This window comes from Babylonia areolata, chromosome 4 (assembly GCF_041734735.1).
Source record: "Babylonia areolata isolate BAREFJ2019XMU chromosome 4, ASM4173473v1, whole genome shotgun sequence".
NCBI lineage: Eukaryota > Metazoa > Mollusca > Gastropoda > Neogastropoda > Buccinidae > Babylonia > Babylonia areolata.
This window is the reverse complement of record NC_134879.1, coordinates 23,968,202-23,990,598: the sequence shown is the minus strand read 5'-3', so window position 1 is coordinate 23,990,598 and position 22,397 is coordinate 23,968,202. Positions and strand designations below refer to the sequence as shown.

At 38.4% G+C, this 22,397-nt stretch overlaps 2 protein-coding genes across 3 annotated transcripts in view; one reads left to right on the top strand and one right to left on the bottom strand.

Moving 5' to 3' along the window:
* Positions 1-830: 830 nt before the first annotated feature.
* LOC143280972 (kinesin-like protein KIF6) lies at positions 831-20,209 on the bottom strand. The gene is made up of 21 exons (XM_076585820.1): positions 20,029-20,209; positions 18,525-18,634; positions 18,012-18,086; positions 17,158-17,200; positions 16,615-16,719; positions 15,575-15,684; positions 14,789-14,918; positions 14,218-14,336; positions 13,742-13,829; positions 13,104-13,247; positions 12,282-12,472; positions 11,867-11,972; positions 11,189-11,330; positions 10,269-10,514; positions 9,393-9,551; positions 8,135-8,173; positions 7,359-7,431; positions 6,320-6,455; positions 5,455-5,720; positions 4,737-4,843; positions 831-4,233 (listed from the first exon to the last, which is right to left on the bottom strand). Exons 1-21 carry the CDS (start codon positions 20,089-20,091, stop codon positions 4,217-4,219), a joined length of 2,469 nt encoding a protein of 822 aa, XP_076441935.1. The 5' UTR covers positions 20,092-20,209; the 3' UTR covers positions 831-4,216.
* Positions 20,210-20,308: 99 nt separating this feature from the next.
* LOC143280970 (disheveled-associated activator of morphogenesis 1-like) overlaps positions 20,309-22,397 on the top strand; it is a 65,835-nt gene continuing 63,746 nt past the window's right edge. For both annotated transcript variants that reach the window (XM_076585815.1, XM_076585812.1), the window contains exon 1: positions 20,309-20,388. The gene's annotated coding sequence lies outside the window, so the exon portion shown is untranslated. The remainder of the gene's footprint in view (positions 20,389-22,397) is intronic.

The window sequence follows — 22,397 nt, the reverse complement described above, 5'->3', positions numbered from 1 at the left end:
ATATCCAGGGTTTGTAGACCCATTTGACAGAGAAAACTCACAAGTTATGAATAAACTTCCAACAGTTTTTCAGTTTGGGTATAAACCCTATTTGCAAAATGACTTACTTTGAAATCAAGGTTACAAACATGTGTATGAGTGTGTGTATGGTGTGTGTGTGTGTGTACGCACATGGGCACACATGTCCATATTATATGTGCATTTATGTGTCCAATTTTTGTGTGACAGGATATTGTGTATACAGTGCGTATGCTAGAAGAGAGAAAGAGAGAGCATACTAAAGAGTACCATCCAAAACAGTGGCAGATGTTGTATCAAATAATGACAGGCGCAAAAGCCGAATGGTTAAAGCGTTGGACTTTCAATCTGAGGGTCCCGGATTCGAATCATGGTGACTGTGCCAGGTGGGTAGAGGGTGGAGATTTTTACGATCTCCCAGGTCAATATATGTGCAGACCTGCTAGGGCCTGAACCCCTTTTGTGTGTATACGGCAAGCAGAAGATAAAATATGCATGTTAAAGATCCTGTAATCCATGTCAGCATTCGGTGGGTTATGGAAACAAGAACATACCCAGCATGCACACCCCCAAAAGCGGAGTATGGCTGCCTACATGGCGGGCTAAAAACAGTCATACACGGGAAAAGCCCACTCGTGTATATGCAAGTGAATGTGGAAGTTGCAGCCCACAAACGCTGAAGAAGAAGAAGAAGAGTATGAAATAATGTGACTCGACGATCATCACATTAAATTTGAATGCATGACATCGTGGGCTCCTTACACACAAACAGACACACATATACATGCAAAGAAGTAACATAAAACAAGGATGTTTGAATTTATTTCATTGAAAAACAAAACAAACAACAAATAACAGCAAAACAATGATCACTCATGAATTTCTCTTTGATCATATCTGTTTCTGAAGTAATGATTTGTGTGTGTGCATAAGCGTGTGTGTGTGTGTGTGTGTGTGTGTGTGTGTGTGTGCATGCTCTAGGATCATGTTTACGCATACGTGTATTATGTGTAACATTATGTGTATTTATGCTTGTGTAACATAAGCGCATGTATGCTTAAGTGTAATTGTGCTTGTGTCTGTGTGTACACGCATGCATGTGTCTTTGCTTCTGGTGTGTGTGAGGTGGAGGGGTGGGGTTGTATGCATTTCTGTTCCTGTCTTTTTTGTTGGTGTGATTTTTATGAAATTTGATATACACTACATTCAGTTCAAAAGTGTACAATTTTTGTGCTTAGCTTTTCTTTAAAAATGTACAGTTTTTAGGCTAAGATATGTGTCTTATTAGTATGATCCAAATATCTATGAATATACAATCAGGAATAATCTACACAAAGATTAAAGCCTTTGTAAAAACCTGCATGAATTAGTGACATACTATACATATGTATATCATATATCCACTTTCAGGATTTTGATCCAAGGATATGATGCAAAATGCCATTCTAACGATCTGTGATAAACTCACATCATTCACCTGTTTATGTTTGTATTTAATGTCCAGATGAAGAAGTAACACATAAACCAAAATCTTTTGCTTGAGCTTAGTGCATTGGTGACCTAAAAAATAAGATAATGACTTTTTATTGACATATCTTACAATGATTTACAATGACCGTTTATGTGTATGAGTGTGTACACGTGTGTGTGCGTGCGTGCAATTTGGGCGTTGCTGGGGTGTGTGGGTGGGTGGCTGTGTGTGCGTGCACATGTGTCGGTGTAAAATGTGTCCACGAAATTAGACCTTGTCCTTTCAAACCTTTGTGAGGGTGACTCCTTTTTGGCGGCTTTGTCAGGACCATGACCTCACAAACAGACTCTGTATCTCTCTCTCTTAAACAAAACTTCCACTCCAAGGTCAATATGAATATTGTTTCTTGTTTTGTAAGTTGAAAGAAATGGCAAGTATCTGAAGAAAAGGAATGCTTTGAGGGAAACCACACTGAAAAGCACCAGAAGGGATTACATGAAACAAGTCCATTCCAGAAGTTATCTTACAAACCAGTAAGTAATATCAGCTGTGAATAGTTCTGACATTCTTGTGTCTGAAACTAACCGATGAAAAAATCAGCAGAACTACATATCATGGTTTATTTTTTAGTTTTTTTTAATAATCTATAAAGTAACAGAGCTACACATTTCTGTAATACATAAATCAGTCAGTCATAACTTTCATCAGTACCAAAAGACATTATTCTTCAACATCACACTGCAGTTAGTATCACCATCACCAGATGCCAAAACAAAATTTTAAAGCATCCATATTCATCTGCAAATGTAGGCGTGGTATAACATAGGAATGTGTGTATATGGACGGAAAGGGTGGACAGATTAATCAGCACATTTTATTATACACACAGACGTAAAAGTATCTAAAAAATGAAATTTTTAAAGCATTCATGGAACAAGCATAGAAAATCAAAGGGATAAAAAACATCATGTCATTTCATTTAGAATCATATGCTGTTTCGGTGGACAAAATATAAATATATCACAGTACAAGAGCAAAACAGAACCCAAGCCTACTCAGCAGAAAATAAAACCCATTTGCTTTTTATGCATGCACCCACACATGTTTGAAGCTGATACATACACATATGCTCACATGCACACACCAATAAAACATTCCACATCAGAAATAATTTTAAAAACATATGACTTAAAGAATAAGGTACTTGTAACTAATCTGAGCTACCTACAATTGTTGACATCTGTGCCTCTCTCTAGCCATTCTCTAGGTACAGTAAATCAGGCAGGATATATACATAACATCTTTCACGGAGGTCTTTATTATAAGGCAATACACATTATTCTTTCTTCAGAAAGAAAAAAAAAACGTAGACAGTATGAGACATGAGAATACCCACAGTATTCATGTTTTTTTTTGTTTTTGTTTTTTTTTATCTCACCACCTCTCATCCAAAGTGGAAATATGAGTAAACTTCTGCTTCCTGTGTGTGTATATATACCAAGAAAATTTTACAAAACAATAACAATGATAATAAAAAAATAAATTAAATAAAAGCCTATTTCCCTTCTTTGCAGTCTACTATCAGATAGTATCATAGTGTCTATTCTTCTACATCTGGGAACTACTCAAACAAAGAAAATCAGTCGATACATTCATGTCTACCCAATCTGCTATCAAGAGGATATTCTATTCTGTCAGTTCAGCAGGATTACATCCTATCACACAAATTGGCAAGTGTTGCGAATCAATAAACCGGAAGAAACCTTTTGCACAAAAAGTAATGCTAACTATGGCTGAAAACACCCTTTTGACACTCTCAACAGAAAACTGACAAATTGCAATAACCTAAGCCATCAATGACATATGATTTTCTGTTCTTGTGAATGGCAGACTCAAGAAGCTAATTCCATGTCTTGACCTTATTCTGTTGTTTTAACTTTGGGATACACCTTGTCTCCTTGCTGTTCATGTCCTAGAAAGGCTGTGAGGTGAGACCATGGCACAATGAGAGCAAGTGCAAGTTCTCTCTATACAGAATACTATGTTCTCTAATTTTGGAAATGACAGAGTCAGGAAATGGTATCCATGTTTAAAAGTAAACGCAATGTCAGTCTTCACAAACAAAAAATGTTTGGTCATCTCCAGGTTGTCTGAATGCAATCAGTTGCAAAAGAAAACAACAACGACAACAACATCTTACCCTCCTCTTCTCTCATAAAAGAAACCCTCTTCTCTCTGTCTTTCTCACTCTCACATACATCCAAATACATTCACAAATACCCATACTGATCACATGCACTCAGGTACACAATCACAAACACATTCTCATGTACACAAGTAAACACTTGGAACAGAAGCATCAGAAGAAATGTTTAGAACTGAATGCAGCCATTTTGTTAATGATTACTGATATGTAGAAACAACATTTCATTGTTTTCCAGGCAGTCTAATCTGAGTGTATAAATTCTAAAACTAGTAATGGTCTCTCAAATTCAAACATTCACATATAGCAATACCCAGAACCTTTTCCATGATTTGGCCAGGTTTTTTTCCCCCCCAAAACTGCAAATGAACCACCCCACATGTACTGTCTGTTTAGTCACAAACATACCACTGACCATATCCTCCTGTTCTATATGTGTCATACCACTCCCTCTTTCAAAGTCCGGATAAAATATTTTATTTCCATCACAGAAGAGATGACAGGAAGTGTATGGCTCTTCAGTGTCACCTGTTTCCTTGCACTGAAACAAAAATCAGTCAAGCATGAGAACGTTAAACCTGGGTAAATAACAAGAAGCAAACAAAATTCATCAGGTCCGGTGAACATAACACATTCAACTTATCTTAAAATGTTATCTAATTCCCAGAAAACAGTCAAGCAAGACAATTAAACGACAGAAAACATGGCCAAATGAACAAAAACAGTTTACTATCATTTTTATGTATTTAATAAACCAACTAATTGCTTACAGAATGTTACACATCATCATTATGTATATTTTTTTAAAACCTACTCACCAACTCATACTCAAACATTAAAGCATACACATTTACATGCATGCATGCAAATGTGCAGGCAAGGTAAGTACACACATGCTTATTGATACATATATCATGATGTACACACACATACAGATATGTTAAGCTCTCTTGTTTGCTCTTACACACACACACACACACACACACACAAACACACACACACATCACACACATGCGTGCGCACGTGCATACACTGAACTCTTACTTTGGGTGAGAACTTTCTGTCTGGCTTTCATGAAAGCCATGATATCTGCATCTGCCTCAGGATCTCCGGTAAGTGGTATCTCCTGTGCCTTGCTGGCATTTCCTTGACTGCAGACATGAAACATACAACTGTCTTTTACCATTCTGCCTGACCATACCACAGATAAAAATAGAAATCAAATGCAGTAAAGTATGTTTTCTCGTCAATTGTTGGTCACCACCGTGAACTTGAACACTGTGTTGTAAAACATATTTATTCACACTATGACTGAGTGAAAGGTGTAATTAAAACATATTTATTCACACTATGACTGAGTGAATGGTGTAATTAAAACACATTTATTCACACTATGACTGAGTGAAAGGTGTAATTAAAACATATTTATTCACACTATGACTGAGTGAAAGGTGTAATTAAAACATGTTTATTCACACTATGATGACTGAGTGAAAGGTGTAATTAAAACATATTTATTCACACTATGACCGAGTGAAAAGGTCCACTGGCATGAATTAGTTAATCCTCTGATCAGAAATACACAATGCAACAAAACAAAGGAATAAAAATAGAAGAAACAAAAAACACAAAAAGAATTGACAACAAACACTGAACAAACAAAGTCAGAAAAGAAGAAAGGGAGAGAAGGAAACAATGGAAGTGGAGAGGGGAAGAAGGATAGACACAGAGAGACAAATAAAAAAAAACCCAATGAACATACTTCATGGTGAACGTGCCGTCCCGAGGTGTCCTCTGGATGCTGCCAAGATTAGCAGCCATAGAACGACTGTGGCGCATGCCACTTGGAGGTCTCTGGCTGAAGGACTGCTGGCTGTCGGAGTCTCCCCCTCCCACATCCCTGCTGTAATGCTGCTGACCGCCAATGCTGCCATTCAGGGTGGAGGATGTAGAGTCACCTCCCCTGGAGGGAGGGGTGATGGGGGGAGTGTTCCAGGCACTACGGATGCCTGCTTTACCATTTGTTGCCTGGCAAAAAAGGAAATCAAAGCTGATGTCTAGTAAAACAGATAACAAATTATTCAGGACAGAGAAAGACCAGACCTACACATGAACTGAGTAGTATGAATCTTGATTTTTGCAACAGATGTAAGTGATATGGACATCATATTTCTTAAGTTTAACAATTATTTACCTTTTACATATTTTCTTAAGACAAAGGGGTGTGCATGTGTGTCTGTGAGAGAAAGAGAGAGAGAGAGAGAGAAAGCTTGCGAATGTCTTTTTGAAATTTTTTTTTATCATTTTGCAACCTTTTTATTTTCTGTAACTTTTGTCAACAACTTCTGTTGTCAAACAGCCTTGTACCTGTGCTGCTGTTTTGAAGCCATTTTGTGCTCATGTGAAGTTTCGTGCAAAATTTTGTATCATTTAGATCTCATGACTGTCATTACAATAGCTCACATAAAACCTGAAATACAACCAAAGTTTCACATTTGAGTGGAAAGGAAGCAGAACAAAAAAGGAATGAAGATGAAAATGTTCATGTCCCAAACGTTTTCCAGTTACTTCCAACATTCAGTCTGTTGAGCATCTTCCCCCTCACAAAGACCCAGAAAATCACTCACCTGATTCTGTGCCGACTGCTGAGCCCACCAGATCTCAAAGTCTTTCATCAGCTTCACCTTGGCCTTTTCCAGCAAATGCTGCAGGTGTTCAATCTCAGTCTTCAAGGTGCGCAGATCCACAAAGGCAGCCTTGTAGCTGGGACAGTCAGTTCCATACGATGACAACCACATTGCATCACAGCATGACAAGGGGGAAGCTTCAATCACTGGTAAATTATAACAATGAAAACAACAGTAACACTATAATGACTATCGATAACAACCCATGTAGATAACTGCCTTCAATAGGTAATAACGTCACACATTACTGTAAAACATTTTACATAATCTGAATACAGTGTGTCTTCGACCATCAGTCAATACAGACAGGAGATGGAAAACGCTCAAGATTCATAGATTTTTCTCAACAGCTCATCCCCTTCCAGTATGAACTAAAATAACTATTAGTGAGTGAGTGAGTTTTGATAGTTCAGAAATTGTTAGTTGTATTTTTGATTGTGTACTATTTACGATTGTGTGCTATGATTTGTGTGTGTGCGTGCGCGTGTGCTTGTGTGTATTGTGTGGGGGTGGGGTTGGGGGTGGGGGAATGGGGGGGGGGGGATGAATAATTTTTTTTTTATAATGTTTGGTATCTTGTGGTCAATTTCCTTCTTTTAGATATTTACACATGTGTTCTATTTGTAAATGCCTAAGGCTTATTTTCAAGATTAGGCGTAAATGCTCATAATAATAATAATACAGGTGCGTACTTTTGTATTAATAATTTTCAGCTTCAAGACTATGATTACAGTGTTTCAAGTTCATGTGAAATAGTTGTATGTATCTGTAGCTTAAGTATGCAACATACTGGAAGACTTACAGACTTCAGTGACGTCAATTCCACCACCTGCGCTATTTACCTCCACTCAGTTTCCTAAAAAATAATTCTCTCTCTCTCTCTCTCTCTCTCTCTCTCTCTCATACACACACACACGCGCGCGCGCGCACACACACACACACACTTAGAAACAGAAAATCAGATTAAGAGTGAACTCACTTTTTCTTTTCATTTTCCATGTCTTCCCGTAAAGCTTCCTCCATCTGCCCTATCTGCTCCTCGCTATAGCCACCTGGGGACACAAATCAGCCTTATCTTGGAGTATGTGTGACTGTAGCATGCATTTTAAGCATGTGACTAAAGTTGATTCAATATATCACATTTGTTTCTCAGACTTCCTTGGGGTGTACAAAAAGTGAACTTTGACAGATCATATTTGTAAAGAGAGTTCATATTCGACTATGGCATATATTAAGTACAACCGTGACAACAACAACTACAACAAAAGAAAAAAGAAAATTAATGTTTACACATAAAATGCTACACAAATATACTGGATTGCTTATAGACAGTAACATATGTAACATCACAATTTTCAAAATCCTTAATTTTGGGCAGTGGACTGTGTATGAAAAAAAACAAAAAAACAACTGCTGGTAAATCTTAAAAACGAAAACAGCTAACATCATAACCACTATCAATAATAACCCATGTAGAGAACTGCCTTCGTTAGATAATAAAGTCACAGGTTACTGTAAACATGTTACAGCATCTGAATACAGTGTGTCTTTGACAGTCAGTCAATACGGACAGGCAAAGGAAAATGCTCAAGATACGTACATTTTTTAAGATAAAAAGCAAGTTGTACTGTTGTGTGTGAGCAGAGAGAACGATGAGCATATCAATTTCTCTGCTGTCAAACAATAAATCATACTTACAAACATACACAGAAAAAGAAAAGCGTGCACCAACATCTATCACACATTTTGATTTACCTTGTAATCTCAATTGTGCAGCCTGCTCCTTAAAATGATCTGGAAAAAAAACAAAAACACAACAAAGAAAATAATCAATGGATTTGTGTCTTCCTTTACCAGTTTCAATATGTTGTCTGCACCAGACTTTCCTTGCTGAAACTAACCTTACACTCCAAACTCCAAACTGTTCAACCAATCCTCAATCCTTGAAAAGAGACAGACAAATACAACAGCAACAAAAAACTGAGAATCTGTTTTTGCATAGTCTTCTTCATAGCTCATCCCTATAACGAAGGCTTTCTACAAGTCAATGAAAACTACACATAACCCATATGCCTTAACTATTCCTGAATCTCAGTTATGATTAAGCATGTGACTGAATGACATGTGGTCTTCTTGGAAATATTCATGTTCGTCCCCTGTTACATGTTTGGGTTAAAAAAACAACGACAGTATATACTAAAATACAGCAAAATGTATCAGTTTTAAAAATTTGTCATAACAAGTCTACACGAACGCCAGAGAATCGACAGACAGACAGAAAATACGAAAAAACTTAGCCGTATGGAGAGCACAGGACAGGAGTCATAATGGCTGCCGGAAAAAGAGGGCGTTAGCCAGCGGGACAAAGGGGAGGTTACCTACTTCCGGGAGGTTATCGGCCGTAGTTTCATTTTCTCCGCAAAGGCAGATAGTAGTTTGCACAGGCAGGAATGTCAGACCCCTGCCGGAGTCTGCACTAGTTGGGTCACGGTTAAGTATGTGTAATTAAATTTGTCATAACAAGTCTATGAGCAAGGTTATGCAGAGAAGGAAGGTGGCAGAATGGTTATGATGCTTATCTGCCAATACAGATAGATCGTGAGGGTCTAGGTTCGAATCCCGCCCTCACCCTTTCTCCCAAGTTTGACTGGAAAATCAAACTGAGTGTCTAGTGATACAGATGAGACGATAAAACCAAGGTCCCGTGTGCAGCACACACTTGGCACACTGAAAAAGAACCCATGGCAACAAGAGCGTTGTCCTCTGGCAAAAGTCTGTAGAAGAAATCCACTCTGATAGGTACACAAATATATATGCATGCACTAAAGGCCGGACAAAGCAAGTTGGATTATGCTGCTGGTCAGCCCTCTGACTAGCAGTTGTGGTGTAGCATATAAGGATTTTGTCTAAACACAGTGACACCCCCTTTAGAAACTGAAACTGAAACTATGCAGTGGACAAGAACAAGGAGTGGAATCAAATGAGCTGACTGAAAAAAGAAAAAAGGACTCACTAATCTTCTGTTTGGCTGTGTTCAGCCTCTCCCCCAGGCTCTTGGCTTGCTTGTACCGCTGCTTCAGCAGATGCTTGTTTTCCTCAATAGACTGCTGCTGTTCATAGTCCCTCATGAAGATGTCAAAGGCTTCTTGTCGCCCCAAAGACATCTGCCCCACTGTCAACATGAACACACTTACGATTTAATCACCTGCAGACAGTATGAACAGTGTAAGTGGAAATGCTATGAGAAATAACATGTGTTGGTGTAACGCCCTGTCTGGTAACAAAGCAAGAAGTGATCATCTATGCTCTGCTCACATGTGTAATATCTATAAACTTTCAGGCACAGTCACTCAACATTGACAGTCACTGCAAAGTAACAAGCAAACAGCAAGACTCAAAACATATCATTACTAACACACCAGAGCTCAGAATATTTGCATTTAAGTACCCCAGTAGTGTGTGTGTTTCATGCAGGTAAGGGGGAGAAGGAGCACTGCTGTGTTTTTGTTTCAAACTCTTTATATAATAAGTTTATGTGTGTGCATGGATACGTGTGTGTACATGGATACAAGTACTGGTATCTTTTTTAAAATATGATATTTACAGAGTGTCATACATTGTGACTGTGATTAATTTGCTTGTGAGTATGACCAAATGGAGAGTGTGTGTGTGTTATATGTGTGTGTGTGTGTGGGGGTGGGGGGGGGGTGTATGAGTGTGTTTGTATGTGTGCTTGTGTGTGAGCTCATCTGAGACATTGAATACCTGGAAACATTAAATGTTATTACTTGAAACCAAACGCCATGACAGCAAACAAAATAATATGTTCTAAACAAACCAAACGTATCAGTCTATGACAAGTCTTTCTAGCAATCTCTAGCAAACGTACAGATTTTCGTTTTCATCCTGTCGTTTTTGTCAAGCAGGGCTGATGATGACGATGACGATGATAACTGCTGAGGGCTGTGCTGGATGTAGGAATCACTGGCAGGTCGATCTGGTGGGACATTCTGATGTCTCTCTGATTCTTGGGCTGAAGAGCTGTGCCCATTCTGTTGGTTTCTGGCACTTCGAGGTACTGGTGCCCCACTGGCTGCCTTCTGCCGCTCCTTCTTCAGCATGTTGACCAGAATGTCTTGTCATTGTCAAGAACGTTTTGCTGCTTTTTCCGTGTTCTTACACTTACACCAAATATAAAGTAACCACACCCACATGCTAATATAATGTAACTTTGTATAGTGAAGGATAAATCTGTTTATACTTTTGCTGTACAGCTATTTCACTTAAAAAAGGAATGTATACTAATAATTCATACTTCAATGTAATGTTTTGAAGAGTAAACGCCAAAACCAACTCAATGTCATCAATCTGGGATATCAGAACCAACAACAACAACAAAAAGTGATCATGCAGAAATCAAACACTCATGTGATGATGTCACAACACATCAGTTCATGATGAGCTACCAGTTCTTAATTCCTTCAGTATCAGGAGTGGTACCACTGTTGGTTCATCAAAATGGCTGACAAAACCATGTTTCAACAGTGTCTGCTTTTGGTGAAATTTAAGAGCTAAAGAATTCCTTCACCATTGCATGGAGTAAATGTGGCATTGTGACATTTCCCAGTGGACTGGGCTGTTACAGCAAGTCCAGAAATTGTACAACATTCAAAATGTTAACCATGACAACAAACCATACACTAATCAAATAAAAATCTGCCCCTGAAACAAGAAAGCTGCACACACACACAAGAAAAATACTATGTTAAGTCAGCACTCTATTCTGAATGTTTACCAACTGAAGGATACTGATTTCATTGTCTCTCTGTTGCAGCAAGTCTTTGAGTCGCTTGTTTTCTGTCTTGCTGTAGGGCCCCACATCAGGGGGACTCTCTGGGCGGGGTGGTGTTGGATCTCTTTGTGGTGCTGTTGGTCTCTCTAAAACTTTTTTCTGTCAAAGTATCAGCTTGTGAAATAAATACCTTTCATTTAAACTACATGTAACAATATATGGCAATTCTGAAAACTGGAAAAATAAACTTGACTAGAATGTTTCTCATAATTCAAAAACTTCATATCAGATTTGGAATAAACGTAAAGGAACGCAAAATGTGAATGTCAATTGAAAATCTTGCATTATTATTTGTTACTGCTGGTTAATTAAATATGCAATTTTATACCAACTGTGAGCAGGCTTTTTTACTATTTATTCCCAGAAATGTTAGGTTGCAATTTAAGCCATTTTAAATGCTCTAATTTCAATCACCCACACTTTGTTCATTGTTTTGATAGCCACTGTAAGTCAGCATAACCACCCCTTCTCCATCCCAACCAAGCCCTCAATTAACCCTGTCTTGTTGAATTTCATTAGTTTTGGTTGCAACTCAAAGACAATAAATCCTTCTCCAAGCACACACATGCATACCACAATGTCACTACTCCCATGTATTCTTTGTGATAATTTATCAAAGTGCTGATTTTCCTTACCCTTAATTTTCTGAAGCAGTAGTGGATTTTCCTCATGTCAGCACCAACATTCAGAACAGGGTCAGGATCAGAATCATCAATGAATGTCTGCACCGCTTCATCAAGCCTGAAACAACTCTTCTAGTTACAGACAAGATACAAACTGGGTATCAAATCAAATAAAAGGAAAAAGATCTATGTCAAAGAAACGCGTTAACACACACACACACACATTTGTACAGAAAGTGTACACACATGACACAAATAAACCCATGATGACCCATTTTCATAACCGAATGAAGGATTCAGGCCTGTTGCAGCAATCTAAAACACACTCATTACCATAAGAAAGTTCCCACATTTCTTGCTGTCAGAAAATACAGTTCTTATATTTGGCCCATGTTTGTCTTTACTGCAGTGAAATTTGCTTTCTCACCACACAGCGTCATCCTCAGTCAGCTCATCAGTTCGCTGTTCTGAGGTCAGCATGGCCAGCTCCTGTCGCAGCTCTTGTACCGTTCTCTGAAGCTTGGCAATCATCAGCTTGGGGTCCAGTTCTTCATTCAACAGCACATCATTCTTGATCATGGCCACACGCTGGGCAAAACGGCATGTGGAGATGGATTCCTGCCCAGCATTTGCACAAAGATAATGAGTGCTATGGGTATCTAAAACAACAGCAGCAACTAAATGTGAATCCTGAGCCTTGTCTACAATAAAAAAAAACACACACATAAACTACTGTGTTAAAAACTGTGTTTTTAGACTTGTCTTGGAGCCAAGAATATAATTTGCAAGCCAAAAGCTGCCTGGACAAGCGAATAATGTAATTCTCTTTTAGGCAATGAAGGTTTACAGTTAAACTAAGTTCAGTAATAATAAGTGGTTTGTGTGTGTGTGTGTGTGTGTGTGTGTGTGTGTGTGTGCGCGCGCACGCGCATGCCCAAGTACATGTGCGTGTCTGTCCAAGGAAAATGCCTGTATGTGGGGTGTCTATATTTGTGCCTGTCTGCCTCTGGGTCAGTTCATACCTACATGTAATCTGATGTTATAGTACATGAAATCTTTGGTTTAAACAAATTCATTCAAAAAGTAACATCACAATGTGACTGTGACAGTAAGTTTGGGAAGAGCATCAAGCAATGGCAGAAATATTTGTGATGTATTTATTCTTTCAAAGTCTGTGACTCTAACCATAACACTAAAATGGTTGTATCATGGCAGGATATAATTAAATGCAGAGAACAAAGTGACATACATCCATGTTGCGTTTCTCCATGGAGCAAGTGGCAATCATGGTGGTCATGCAGTTACCACCCAGACTGTCACGTAGAACTGACGTCATCATGGAGTTCCTGTAAGGTATATGCTGCCGGTTCTTCTCTGATAGGGCCAGAATCACCTGCAACACAAACACACATGTATGAAATGAAACAACAGCATTATCATTGCTACTGATCAGACAAACACACTGACTGCAGTCACAAACTAGGGTCCCCACCCACCCTCAAATGCTCTACTGTAAAACAGAACAATACATCTATCTCAGTTTTTCAGAAATAAAGTGGATTGTAAACTTCATCACTGTGATTTTCACAAGACAACGTTTTCCATGAAAGCCCATGCTGCCACACAGAGCTTTTTTCACTGCCACATTACTGTCCTCAACTGGTTCATCCTGTCATAGTCTGACAACGGAAATCTAAAGCAGATGTCATCTGGCTTCCTATATTTGATTCTATATTCTTCCATTTATTTGACCAAAGTGCTGGCCTCAGTGGTTGGTGAGACTCTAAGCACTATAATTTGATTTGATTTGATTTGACCAAAGTGCTACGCTTTATTCACTCAAGACATGTGTTTAGCGGAACGTCCCCTCTTTCCAGTGATTCTCACCATTTCCAGGTAGTGCAGAGATGAGTTGATATACCTTGCCTCTGTCAACAGCTGTCCATTTACGTTTGTCTTCGCCACACGTTCTGACCTGTAAAACAACATGTGCACTGAGCGACAGTTTCAGAAGTCTGGTCACATTACTTTGCTTCCTTTCTCAAATGACAGCTTCACAGAGCAACAGTTTTACTTCTAGTACAGAAGAGTGTGTTAGATATTTTGAAAGGGCAGCAGGCCACAATAAAGTAATCATCTTCATATTAGCATCCATAGTGATATCATATTGATGAACGCTCAGTATCTGAAGCTTTTAAGTCTTGCTGAGTGAAGGGACCAATAAGTACTAAAAGAACTAGTTATCTAAATTCCAAGACAGTCTTTTATTAAACAGCATCAAGTCTAGAAGAGGTTACAATATCCACCAACTTTGTAACCAGAATGGTGTATTATATCAAACAAGAACATGTATGAATCCTGACCCTGCCAGATCAACCAGGTGGAACTTGGCCCGTCTGATAGTAGCTGACCCCGCCTCCCTGGCTGTGATGTGTACAGTGAAGATGCAGTGTGACCGTGAAGACGCTTGATTCATGGGAGTCTGCAAAGACACAATCATCATTGTGAACATTAATACAGTGGGGACAATTGCAAAATCAAGAGAAGATTAATTCATATGTGATGTATAACTCCTCTTTGTACTTTCATTTTCCACAATGGGATGAAGTGAGTGGAGACAGAGATGTGAGCCCCATTCTTCTGAGACGTGTGGATGATTAAATGAAAGATGAAAAGAGAAATTTATTTGCCTTTTTTTTTTTTGCTCTGTGTGTGTAGAGGGGGTTGTGTGTGAGTGATATGTGATTTATGTGAATAAGAGTAGCAGATCAGAACAAAAAAAAAAAAAAAAAGGTAGTGATGATAATGTTTCTAGAAATCTCCTAACAACAACACAAGGTACAAAAACAAAATAGATATGCATGCGCAGATTAAAACAAAACATGCACGAAAATAAGACCAGCAGACTCTTCAGCTTCTATCTTCGAGACTGACCTCAGCGATCATTCTGTTGGTGTCACCAAGGAACAGCAAGTTGAGGGCCTCCTCTTCAGAGTTGGCCTGGTGCACTGACAGGTTTTTCAGGTGGATGTTCTGATCAGCATCCTCCATGAGGTTCACCTTCCTGTAATTGCATTAGCACAGGAATGATATTTTGTGACTGATGTCATATTTTTTTCCTAAACTTTTAGCACTCAGTTTTATCCTGTATTGCAGGTTTTCCTTGAAGAGTTAGGAGCAGATCATTTTAGTTAATGATTATTCATTATTTCTCCATTTTTCATACACTTGAACAACCAGTCACTCATCTATTTACTCATTTCCTCTTTATCCTATACATCGAATACATTCAGAACTGGTATATATGGCTAGGTAAAAATTAGCTCTGCAGTCCTTGTGCATATCCATGGAACAATCACTGCAAGAGAATTGTTAAAAAAAAATATTTTGCATCATTAGGATCTGTCACAAAAAAGGGCTGTACAAGTCAAACAATATACAATGATAATCAATATGCTTGAAGTTTTGGTCAAAACATAATGAACACAGTTCCTCAATGACACAATGAATATGCCAACACTGACTGTAATAATCGACGAACTGTGAGTTAATACTTTAAGATGCTAAGTGCTTTTTTTTTTCCAAACAAATGTGCATAATTTTTTTTTTGTCTTTGTTCATACCATGCAAATGCTATAAATCAATACATACCATGCAAATGCTATAAATCAATACACAAGCATAAAAAAATAACAAATATGTAAACAACAAGAAACTCACGGCAAGTCCTCCAACTTGGCTGCTTCATGCTTTGGGTCAAGAAGGTCATAGCCACTCTCATTGTAGATTTCAAGATACGATATGTGCACAGTGAAACTCAAGTCTGGATTCTGTGGCATCAAAGCAGGTAAAATGTGAAAGCATGCATCCACACACACATGCAACAATTATTCATGTGCAATAAATGACCTTTCCTCCTGTCACAAAATTTCTTGAACGCCAGTATACTTTGATCATGAAATATTCCTTTCCCTTTCTGTGCAGTGAACAGTGTGCAGAAATGTGTAAAAAATAAATAAATAAATAAATAAATTAAGTGATGGCAAGCTGTTTTGCATTTTCATAAGATTTTATTAACACATCATGCAACTGATCACCTCATTTATGTAAGTAAAAAAATATATAACATACCAGATCTCTACTTTTCCTTCTTTTATGTATATGGTCCACAATTCATATAACCATTGGTTTTTATGAGTGAGCTTTCACAATCATGACTGTCTTTTACTCTGTTGTTTTTAAGCAGCAATATGAGTTTCCCTAACTCAATCAGTCAATGAGTTTTGATACGCATCACAGGATATCTGTTATGTACATGCATCAGGCCTGAAGAATGTGTACACACTTGAAGATAAAAGCACAATCAGTTCTACACATATGCTGACATGTGCTCTGCTGTAAACATGCAAAACATGGAACTGCTGGTGTAACAGTGAAACAATACACACTCACCAGTCCATCAATGTGAGCACAACACTTTCTCCTACCCCACCACACACACACACACACACACACACACACACACACACAGTCACTTTTTTCTCCACAGTGACAATTAAATTCAACAAATAATTGATTACCAGTGCAAACACAGGCAAATTTCATTATATCGTGCATGCATTTTTTTGTGTGTGCTTTTTTTTCCTGTTCAAAATATTTTCCTGTCTGAAGTTATACATGCAGCCAAATATAAGAAAATTAAAATTTATACAAATTAGAAAAAGACATAGACATGCATGAAAAATCAAATTGTTTCTTACCTTTTCTGTCTGTTCAAATATGTACGAGAGTGCGCGTGGAATTAACCCACGATCCACGTACCGCTCAGCTCCACCTGTGATGGTAAAGGTCTTGCCACTGCCCGTCTGCCCAGCACACACCAAAATTACTGTTACATTGCCTGCTCTCTGGCAAGATATTGGAACCAATACAACAAAGCAAGTTATTTGAGTCCAAAACTGCCACACTTCTGACAAAATCATTAAAGCAGCAGAAAATGGTGAACAAATCATTCTCTCCTATGACAATTTTTAATCATACCCTTGTTAAAAGTGTAACACAAACACAAGAGGCATTTCAATTGTCTATAATAAAATATGTGTATGAACATACACTCTAAACGAAACAAATCTATCAGGCAATCAGAACTGATAGCACTGCTGAGGAAGTTTCCAGAACATTATCCCAGACATGTCCATGAAATAGAAGATATCTTAATCAATCGAATAAACTGAACAGATATCAGTCAATACTCTGACAACTAATCTAATTTTAGGAGCTTATGAAGATATTGATGAACTTACTTGGCCGTAAGCAAATACCGTTCCATTGTATCCCTGAAGGACACTGAAAGAAAAGGTAGAAACAGAAATTTAAAAAGATCATATGAAAGTGCACAAACATGCATGCAAACCTATACAAGACACATATGCCAAGATGTGTATACATACATTTGTAATATGTATAAACGAAATATTTGCATACAAAATAAATCTATACAAGGAATAAACCCACACAATTTATTTAATTAGAATGCACATGTGTGATCACATGCATGCACACACACACACATATTTATAAACAAACAAATACACACACACAAATACACACACTATAAAATGTACATACTTCCAAATATTCACACTTTTGAACATTACATTGTTTCAAGATACAAAAGTGAATAATATAACGCTAAGATCGCATGTGAAACACACAGTTTCAAAATAAAGTGGTTGCCATACTTACCTTTAATTAGAAACAGCATATAAAAACAATATTTCAAACCATGTATGGAAATAAAATACAACTAAGTTAGATGTTGAAAAAAGGGTGCAAGTTGATATGTAGGGATATGGATATCTATTACTATATTTGAAGACTTATTTACAATGACTTATTCAACCATTCTCAGTTGTTATGCTTAGAATGTTATATATGTATGTCACTTATGTTTTGTTTTGGTTTTTGGGTTGTTGTTTTTTTTAATGTTGTTTGTTTGTTTTTTTCCTACTGTTACTTTTTTTTGTCAAATTTGTCTTTTCTCTTTTCCCAATATATGTATGTATTCATTTATATCATCGTGTCAATTGTCCATGTTTTATAAAAATGGGAACATAAAAAAAAAGTTTGAAAAAAAAAAAAAAAAAAATGTACATACTTGTCAATGACAGGTTTGGCAACAGAGTGGAAGACATCATCCTGATTTGTTCTTTGGTCGAAACATTTATCAAACCTGCAATATAAATGAAAGGAAGTAACAAAATTATTACACACACACACACACACACACACACACACACACACACACACAGATTCTTGAGGTAAAAATCATTAAAAATGATAGTGTGAATGTGAGACAAAGAACATAAAAATCCAACAGGAATTTTCTTGTTTGAATTGACCATATTTAACTGCAAACATCATCATTTGTATCGTGATCAATATTCTTTTTTGAAAAAGAAAAAGTGGCATGTTAAATTTAAGTGATCACTTACCAACTGAACATGTTTTTGCAATAATAAAAGTTTAATACACCATTTTTCTCGCTAAAGTTTATTGATTGATTTAGTATATAAATCATTATTTATACTGTGATCAAAAGCAAAGAAAGAAATTACACTTTTAGATGAAAGAAATATCTTACCATTAGAAGTACAGTGTCAATACATACCGAAATTTGTAGGTCTCCCTTTTATTGTTGACAAAACCTGACGCATATTCCCTTGGAACTGTCACTGTTAATCTGGGAAACCCGTCATCATCTTGATCTACGTCATAAAGCTTGAACAGAAAAATTTCACATGAGTATGTACAAGTGCTGATGCATGCAAACTGTGCACAAACATACACACGCTCTCTCTCTCTCTCTCACTTTCAGGTATGTCCCTCTGGTGAATTACAAGCTTCTTTTTTTCAAAACAATAGCCAAAATCAATAAACCAGCAAACATCTGACTACATTGTCATTTAACATTTACTTTTGTTATCTCATTATAAAATTAAGTCCTGTTAGCTATTATAAATGTAATAAACAGTTTCACTTTCTCAAGGAGGCGTCACTGCGTTCGGACAAATCCATACACGCTACACCACATCTGTTGAGCAAATGCCTGACCAGCAGCATAACCCAACGCGCTTAGTCAGGCCTTGAGTGCATGCTTACATATATTTGTGTACCTATGAAAGTGGATTTCATTTTACGTAATTTCGCCAGAGGACAACACTCTCGTTGCCATGGGTTCTTTTTCAGTGCGCCAAGTGCGTGCTGCACACGGGACCTCGGTTTATCGTCTCATCCGAAAGACTAGACGCTCAGTTTGATTTTCCAGTCAAACTTAGGAGAAAGGGCGAGAGCGGGATTCGAACCCACACCCTCACGGACTCTCTGTATTGGCAGCTGAGCGTCTTAACCATTCTGCCACCTTCCTCCTGTAATAAACAGGAAAAGCCTTTGGCCAACGTCATGCTTCATGCAGCATACTTAACCTGTTTACTGTGGATGTGTGTGAGTTTTGATGTTTTATTTCACTTTAAAGATACAAATTTACTGTTGTAATTCATATCTTATTACTTTAATTAATGTTCCTATGCCTGCAATTAGTGTTCCTGTGCCTTATTTGCTTAAAATTTGGTTGAGTGTTTTACAGCATGGTATCAATCTATATTGACTTTACCACCATAACTGTTTTATACTTGTGTAAGTGTCTGTGCAAAAAGGGGGTGCATGTGTGTGAACATATGGGCGGGTGTGTGTTTTAATCTAATAGTGGAAAGGTTATATCTTTAAAGGGCTTGCTTTGTCATGACTGTTGTGTTTGATTTTGTTATATGTGCTGTATGTCAAATCTTACTGTTTTGTTTGTAATCTGTATGTATCACTGACTTGCCAAAACTCAATTTTTGTTACTGAGATAATAAAGTTATTCTGAATCAGTTTCTGATGTTGTCAGTGTTGTTAAACTGTTAATATACTTAACGTGATCAGATCGACAGCTTAAGTGTGTTCACGTGTAGAACAAAATCTGAGTCTGATCCATAATCCCGATTTTATTGTCTAAGCACATGAACAAAATTACGGCAGGATAATCAAATGATGGTCTGTCAAAAAAGAAGTTCCAGAACAGAATGCCACTGTTACCAACAGAGTATGTCTGATCTTGCACCTTAAAAACTTACGCCAGTTTTTGCAGGCTTTGTCGGCTTCACTCTTGCGAAGATCTTAATCGTTTGCTTCACCATGATGAATGAGTTTGTTCTGGCTAGTATAAAAGAATATGAACACCGTGGATCGTTAACATTACAACAATGTTATGACTTCTGTGATTCTGTTTACACTGCATTCCTCCATGATGCCAAACATTATCAGACCGAAGTGAAAGAAACCCGTCTTTTGATTGGCTATAAATATTTCTATTTTTGGCCCTGCCAATCGAACCATGTCCAAGCCGCAGCGGCAGAAATGTTTGACAGACGACGTGAATGGGCTGCGCTGGAGTGATGGATACACATTTCTCTTCGAAAGAACAGTGATTTGAGGTCAGTTTTGTATAGTAATTGAAGGTTAGATATGTATTTTAAGGAAACAATAACTTGTAGTTTTTTCCAAATAAACATAACTAAATTATTTCGAGTGAAAACATACTGAACACATTTGTCGTCTGCTATGTTTTTTTCTCGTGGGACACATTGAACAAAAGAGCATCTCAAACGTCTTGTTGAGCGAAGCTTCTTACACAGAAAACATCTTCCATGTGCACCTGTGTGTATATATGTACAGTTTTCGGAAAACATAACCAAAGTGCACGTTACCGACTACCAATTTGGAGGGAGGGTTGCAGAAAGATGTCATTTGATTAATTTATTCAGAAGTGTCGCGTTTTCCCAGGCACCATTTTTCATGATTTTGGATGATACGCGCGTGCAGAGCAATAGGCCCAAGTCAATAGTGTCCAACTCCCAACTTCTAATGGATCGCGCATTAATGCACATAGTAATTGGTGTGTTGATTCCAGGAATGATGATGACCAAGTCATTGTTTACACGGTGGCCTTGCATAGCAGTTTTTAAACGTAACAGAAAGCCGCGACACCGGCATACAGGGATCGTCTCAGAAGCGACTGTTCGCGAAACTTGTCTTCAGTCAATAAAAGATGAGATCCACTCACTGGACGGTTTATTCATACTGGACTGCGTGGATGATACATGACTTATTCACGGTTCCGTTTAAAATCGAGTTATTCGACTCCTCTCCCTTCCGGCCACTTCCATCCTCACTTGGTATTCCCCCGACTCTGCCGCAGCATGTGGTATGTGCCTGCACGTGCGCGCGTGTACATGGTGTGTGTTGTGTCGCCAATGTCAGTGTATCACAGAGTCAGCTGGTGTGCATGCGCCGTGTGCCGTGTGCACACGAATGTATGCCAGTCTGACGTACAGTAACTGGCACCGTCAATTGTGTCACTAGTACCCTTATTTCATATTACGCGCATGTCCCCCGGTCACTGCATTAACTGGTTAGTTGTCGGGTTGTCCACGACCGATCTGTTTGCGCAAATGCTTATAACCATCATGGGTTCGTGTTTGGCGATGGGTTTAGTTTAGCGGGCGGGTCAGTCATTATAGGCCACATCAGTGTAGCGACTGAATGCAAGAGAAACTGAGCCGAGAAACAAGAGACTTCCAAGAGAGAGAGACTAAGACCGTGCCGCCCTCGCCGGACGGACTTACAGAAGTTCTCAGTAAGCCTTTGTATGCATTGCAGGCCCCTACGAGTGACAGTGAGATAACAATTAACTGTCAAGAGTGTAAACTCTCCGGCGTGAGAAACACGTTTCGAGAGTGTTCGAATAAAGTGATTCGCCAGGATACTAGTAGTTAGCCCGACCCCATTCGTCTCGGCAGATAATTAAGAAGACAAACAGACAGACATTGCATCAGTTGTTAATCGAGAGACTGGGGCAGTTTAAAGCACAGAACATCACCCAAATAAAATGAAGTTTCGTGCGCGCGCCCACACTTCCGCCGGCCTCCTCTTGCAGTCTCTTTGGGTAATAATTGCTGGCCGTGGCATCACTGAGTATGTGTCATTTTCTCATTGACTACTCTCTCTCTCTCTCTCTCTCTCTCTCTCTCTCTCTCTCTCTGTCTCTCTCTCTAGCATGTGTCATTTTCTCATTGAATTGACTCTCTCTCTCTCTCCCTCTCTAGTTACCTTTCCGCAGACACACACTCTGGCGATCTGCACGGCATGAACGGGTAGATATTATCCAGGAATAAAAGAAAAAGAAAACAAACAAACAAACACCCTAAATAAAAAAAATGATAAAATAAAATAAAAACTATATCATTGTGCAGTCAGGGAACTCCTGTTTTCTTCTGTATACCCGTCCATGACAGTCAGTTTGCCAGTGAGCGCCGGAGTACTTCGAGTCAGGTCACACACACACACACACACACACACACACACACACACACACACACATACATTGACACAGGCACACACACTGACACATCGAGCGAGCGAGCGCACGCACGCACGCACACAC

Bases quoted from the DNA above. Each gene is read 5' to 3' on its own strand.
- LOC143280972 (XM_076585820.1), bottom strand. From the start codon at position 20,091: ATGGTGAAGCAAACGATTAAGATCTTCGCAAGAGTGAAGCCGACAAAG. The intron at 16,720-17,157 runs GTAAGTTCATCA...TGTGCTGGGCAG, and splicing joins CGGTATTTGCTTACGGCCAA to ACGGGCAGTGGCAAGACCTT. The intron at 4,844-5,454 runs GTATGTTCATTG...TCATGTCTGCAG, and splicing joins GACGGCACGTTCACCATGAA to TCAAGGAAATGCCAGCAAGG.